The 6,000-nt window shown below is 42.0% G+C and overlaps 1 protein-coding gene across 5 annotated transcripts; it reads right to left on the bottom strand.

The window, feature by feature from the left end:
• Positions 1-973: 973 nt before the first annotated feature.
• Positions 974-3,387, bottom strand: LOC125211470 (E3 ubiquitin-protein ligase RMA1H1-like). Of its 5 annotated transcripts, none has more exons than XM_048111277.1 (2): positions 3,212-3,387; positions 974-1,770 (listed from the first exon to the last, which is right to left on the bottom strand). In XM_048111277.1, exon 2 carries the CDS (start codon positions 1,760-1,762, stop codon positions 1,019-1,021), a length of 744 nt encoding a protein of 247 aa, XP_047967234.1. In that variant the 5' UTR covers positions 1,763-1,770; positions 3,212-3,387; the 3' UTR covers positions 974-1,018. The 5 variants fall into 5 exon arrangements, with proteins under 5 accessions (XP_047967234.1, XP_047967238.1, XP_047967236.1 ...); XM_048111281.1 differs by lacking the exon at positions 3,212-3,387 and adding an exon at positions 2,997-3,186; XM_048111279.1 differs by lacking the exon at positions 3,212-3,387 and adding an exon at positions 2,758-2,886.
• Positions 3,388-6,000: the final 2,613 nt, after the last annotated feature.

The following is a 6,000-nucleotide window of genomic DNA, read 5'->3' as shown; positions in this document are numbered from 1 at the left end:
TACTATAACCAATCATATTACCAACAGGTTATTTAAAAGCACTTTAAACGGCTTGATTATTTTTATATCATGAATTCATATAATTCATGTAATATGATAATATTAAAAATGTTACTAATATAAAATGAAGGATATCCAATCGTAGCACATGACTCAAGTGTTCCACCACAATTCCCAATCAAATCAATAAAAATCAGTTTTGGAATACATCCCTCTAGTTATTAATTATTATGAACTTCCAAGCTCTTTCCGTATATCAATCGAGGAATTTAAAAATGGAGAAGAAATTAGAGAGCCACAAGCCCTTTTTTTTGTAAGATTGGGACATTAAACTAGAATATATTTCTCAATCACTCATTCCATAACTCAAAAGAAAAATTGTGCGATGGGAATCAAAATTAGATCGCCTACTTCTAGAAAAAAGGGCAGTGGGGACTTCTATAGAATGCCATTTTCAAATAAAATAGGACCACTAATAATCTCTTAATGATTGATTCTTATAGTCTCACAAAATTAGTTACTATTGTGGACAAATTTGTTGGACAAATTTGTTCTTCTAGATGCACGTAGCTAATCGGACATCCAATTTAGGGGCCACAAATAATGTTTCAATTTCTATAATAAATGCGACAAAGGAAAGATCATATACTATTGCAAGTGGAATATCTCATCAAGCATCACCGACCCTACCGCGGCATGGTATTAAGTTGCAAAAAATAACACATATTGATAAATCAAAATAGCATATGACCAATGCGTGCGAATTAATCAGTGTTATACCACACTCCAGCATTATCAATCAATCGGTCATGATAGATAAGGATCGAATATTATTATAAATAGATGATCACAGTGCTCGAGTTATGCTAGATTCGAATTCCAAATCTATTTATGATAGAAAACGTCCTACCAACTGAGTAGCTAAAATTAAATTGAGAATACAAGTGTTTATAGTATATAATGCTCATATATATAAACTATAATACGTACAAATCATAATATTGAAAATACATTTAGCTCAAAATAGGAGCAAACATAGCATCATACAACAAAAAAAGAAGAAACATACTCTGCTCAATGATTTATCAGTTTGCACCATATGCCATCGCAGCCTAGGAGAGCTGCTACCGGCTGTATAGTAAGAATTCGGATACGTATACAATGTCGTCTCCGAGTTCCCGAATATTCTCGAATACACCATCTCCCCGAACACCCCGATCATGGGGTCGGCCAAGTGTGGCGCGCTGCTTCCATGTCCGAGGACCGGGGACGAGGGGTAGCTTCCGTAATCTCGTCGAGGGGATGGCGGGGCACCGTAGCCTCTACGGTGGAGTTGCTCGAACGGGTACGGCGTGTAGTTGCTCGTCGCGTTTGGTATGATGAGGTTGGTCAGGCATCGGGGGCTCGGAGGCCTTTGTGGTATGAGACGGGATGGCTCGTCCTTGGAGGCGTCCGTGCTCTGGCCGCGGCCGTAGAGGGGTATCAAGGTCTTTTCCGTGACCTTGCTCTTGCAAACCGGGCATTGGGGGCTTTGGTGGTCGGGATTCTCGGGGGAGGCGTGTTGGGAACTGATCCACCGGTATATGCACGGCCAGCAGTAGAGATGGCCACACAATGTGACCACGGGGTCCTGCACGAGCTCTAGGCAGATGTTGCACTCGAAGCCAGCAGACGGATTGGTGTTGGGCTCGTCAAGCGTTGAGGTCAAGGATTTAAGGTTTTGGCACGAAGTCCTTGCTGGTCCTCGGAGATAACGCTCCATTTAGACGTCTGCATAGATGGACGAAAACATGGAATTGAGTATTTGAAGGATAACACGGTTACACGAACTCAAAATCGTTCAACATAAAGCACAAAAACAACATATGACTCGTCCCGACCAACCCTACCCACGGCCCTTACATGATGCCGGAAATAGTTAAAAGACCAACGCTACTCAAAATTGGACTAAATAATGTCATACATCGACTATCTAACTCGGCCTAAGGAGGCTGGAGAGCCTTTTACACGCTTTCTCGTTGCGTCTACAAGTAGAGGCACATTGCAGTCCTAACAAACCGGGCGTAATCACAAGCCGAGAGCCACGGATGTGACACACAACAACTAGTTTTCCATCAACTGCAAAATATACATACCACAAGCCACCTACAATCTAAATGTGATATCACAATCTATACCACAAAAAAATGAAAGTAGAATTAGTTAGAATATGACACACGACAATCAAGTGGCCCATGATGTTGAAACCACAACTGGTTCAAGCAACTAAGAATTTCTCAAATACTTATTTTCAAAGTTTATTAATTTTGATATCAATGAGCATCATTAAAGAAGATTTTTCATCAAAAAGACCATCTTCAAACGAATTAATAATATTAGGTGGGATGTTGTTGGAAACACTAATTCCATCATCAATAATTTGGATCCCAACCACTCACCTAACTTCCTTTGAACATTAAGTGAAGAACAAGAAAAGCAAGATTCTCATAGTTTCTTGTTCATATCAAAAATAGTACAATCATGTGCAGAACAAACAAATCCCACATATCAATTTGGAGAAAACAAGGTTTGCTATAGCCTTTAAGGGAGATGCAACCAACCAATGAGAATCCAACATAGTGCCACATCTTTGCTCAATTGAAAAAACAACTGCATATTAATGCTATGAAACCATACATACACTCTTTTCACCAGACAAGGTAAGCTGATATTTTCAAATTTCTTGTGAGCAGAAAGAATTCTGAATCAAGATTCAACCTTTTCAAAACAGAGATTACAAGAATCCTCAAAGATGTTGAGAATCAAGCAAATCCACAAACATGACAAAAAGCTCAAGAGCATCAATTCATTTATGTCACCATTTTTGAAATCCAAAACCTTAATAGTATAAAATTCTGAAATGTGATCTGTGGTCTGAAAACAAGACGCTGCAGCCAAATCCCAGAAAGAAACAATAGAGATGTATCACACTTCCCAAGAAAGGAAAAAGTTTCAACCTTTATCCCCAAAAAAAATAAAAAATGCCAGCCAGAGCAAGAGATTTTAGAAAGAGAGAGGCCCTTCAGCAGAAGAGACTAAAAAGGACAAAACTAAAACATTTTACATCGAAAAACAGCACTCTAAAGAGACCCACATGCAATAAACGCAAGAAGCATCAGACAAAAAACGCACAAGCACACAAACTGAGTGAAGAACAACACGGGATATATACCGAAATGTGGAAAAGGGCCTTCTGAAAAAGCTCCAAAATTCCGATTCCAACCAATCTCTCGAATACAAGGCAACAAAATCGCAGTCTTTTCAAGTTAAAGTTGAGTGAGAGGAGAAAAGCTTTTGTTCTTCATTTATACGCTGATTTTAATGGGGTTTTAAAGTATTTGGTTGGGACTTATGACTACTTTTGAGTGCGTGGATACTTATCTTGAACGCTAATATATACTCAAAATTAGTAAAGGTCATTTAGGCCAGCAATAAGTCAATCATTCTCTCTCCTGCCACGTCAGCAATACTAAAAAATCCACCTGCCACATCAGATTTAGGCCAACCATAGGTCAGCCGCAATAAAAATAATTCAAAATATACTTCATTTACGAAATTAAAATTACGATTAAAATACGTAATTAAATTTACGACACATATACAAGGAAAATTAATCCATTCCATTAAAAAAATGTACTCGAGTGGGGCGGGTGGAGTGGGCTGAGGACCTGGAGCCCGCGGCGATAGGGGATCCGCTGGCCGTCGTCCGCCGTAGTCGCCGCTATAGTTCGCCTGTTTCTTCGGGCCGGCCCGCCCGTCGCACCTCGCTCGGAACTTCTGGGAGTCCTTCGCAAACAACAAAGAAACACTCCCGCAGGCGAACTCCTTATACTTCCCCGCCAAGTGGAATCGACTTCCGCGGCGATCTCCTCCGGCGTCTGTCCTCATTCCCAGCGCCCACTTCCTCGAGCCGACGGGAGGCGTCATGGCGTACACAATTCGGTAAAACGGCCCACCGCCCCCCGGGTGTGCGCTCCTACCCTTCCGGATCTCCTCCTCCGGCCAGGGTTCTTCCCGCGGCGGCAGTCCGCTCCTATAGCAGCCATTCGCATCATTCGCCCACATGTTGACGATCCGTCGGTCGCTTCGCAACCAGGGCCGGATCGTCGCACACCTCCAACCACCCCCTGGCCACCCCGGCGCACCCATCCTCCGTCCACTTCCTCCGGCGGGGTGTCGTGGCAACGTTGACGACCCGGGCTGCGGCGGACTCGCCGACCGCTCGGGCCTTCCCCTTCCCCTCGTCTTCTTTCTTTCGGCGCGGCCCGCCTCGCTCGGAAAGGGAGTATCATCTTCCCCGAGATCGATCCTTCATATCACGCAAACGACAGTAAGGGGTCATCGCCAGCGGAACCGCGCCTCCACCTCCTGTGGTCGACGTGCGAGACGGCCGGCCAAAAATCAAGCCGTGTGTCGTATATACCGCAGTCCCCCTCCGGCGGCGACCCCCCGTACTCCCCCCGCATCCCGCCCGCCACATCATCCCTATCATCCTGGCCGAAAAGATCATTTACCGGCCAGCATCCGGGGGCATACTTTCCCACCCGGACGCTGACCGCCCGCCGCTCGCTCGTGGCGCGCCCCGTAGGTCCCCCCCTGCATCCCCTGCGCCGACAAGCACCGACCATCATCCCCATCATCTGGATTCCAAGGGATGTTAAAACCCGGCCCATCTCGTTTCATCCAGCATCCCACGTGCACCGTGGAGTTCGAGATCCACTCGTCACTTCTGACCTGGATTGCGCTGCTGTGATCCATCGCCGATGATGCTCTTGCAGTATTTAAAGTTAGTAGAGAGAGAAAACTCGCTAAAACAAGCTGGCGTAAATTTAAAACGAAACTAAAATCGCGTTTATATAGCGCTAAAAAAAACAACAATCGGGCGGCTTGGCATGACGGCCAGCCTTTACCGCATTAAGCGCCCGCCGATTTCGCTTCTCGGGCCGACCGCAATGGTTCGCTAGCTGATCGGCCATTGGGCGATGGATTGAATTTGCTATTTGCTCAGGCACGACCATTGCGGATGCTCTTATTTTTGAATTTTTTGATTGATTATTTTATTTTAGTAATTAATGTGTATCTCGTCCCCTTCCACAATAAATAATATTATTTGTGGATGATATGATTTTTAGTAAGAAAAAAAAAGAGAAAAGGTAAGTAATATATGTGAATGACACAATTTTTTATGAAAAAATGATAAAGTGAAAATGAAAGTGCAAAAGCAAGTAAAATAGGAGAGCGGAAGGAAGAAAAAATGGAAGAAAGGAGAAAAAGTAACGAAATTTTTTATTTTAAGAATGAGATTATATTTTGTGGACATCCTAAAAATGACAAATCAAAATTGTTTTTTATGGTTGAAGGGAATATTAAATTACGTCTTGGCATGATCCGTCTAATGTCATTTATATGAATAATTTAATCATAAATAAAATACTACTAGTATATTTTAACTTATACTTTATCTAACAAATAAACGCCTTTTTTATTAAGAATTTAAGATAGTAATATATAAAAATATACCGTTAGCATATGACTTTTCAGCTTATTCATAAACTAGTAAACTACTACTAATTTAATATAGTACCATTTATGAATTTGATAGCTTATTCTTAAAACTAGTTATTCAAACTATTTTGATTTTAATATAATAATTTTCCTTTATTTTGATTGAAAAATGAATGATTTATTTTTGACTTTTAATTCTGTAAGGTATATTACTAGTATCTGTCCAATTATATAAAAAATTGAAACATACTATGGCTTTGCACCAGAGTGTGGCTACTGGCTATGCACCATCGTAAGTGTAACATGATCATCCTAATTTTGTTTGATAATCTCATGTGTCAACGAATCCTATCAATATTCAAGATACATTACAGAGGTTGTTGTGACGGTGGAGCTAGATGGGGACGAGGGTTACAGATTGGCGCCATAAAAGGCCTTCCATCGACTGCCGCCCCA

This window comes from Salvia hispanica, chromosome 3 (genome assembly GCF_023119035.1).
Source record: "Salvia hispanica cultivar TCC Black 2014 chromosome 3, UniMelb_Shisp_WGS_1.0, whole genome shotgun sequence".
Taxonomy (NCBI): domain Eukaryota; kingdom Viridiplantae; phylum Streptophyta; class Magnoliopsida; order Lamiales; family Lamiaceae; genus Salvia; species Salvia hispanica.
The sequence above is the reverse complement of the archived record's forward strand: the minus strand, read 5'-3'. Positions and strand labels throughout refer to the sequence as shown.

Excerpts from the sequence above, each read along its gene's own strand:
- LOC125211470 (XM_048111277.1), bottom strand. The coding sequence starts at position 1,762 with ATGGAGCGTTATCTCCGAGGACCAGCAAGGACTTCGTGCCAAAACCTT.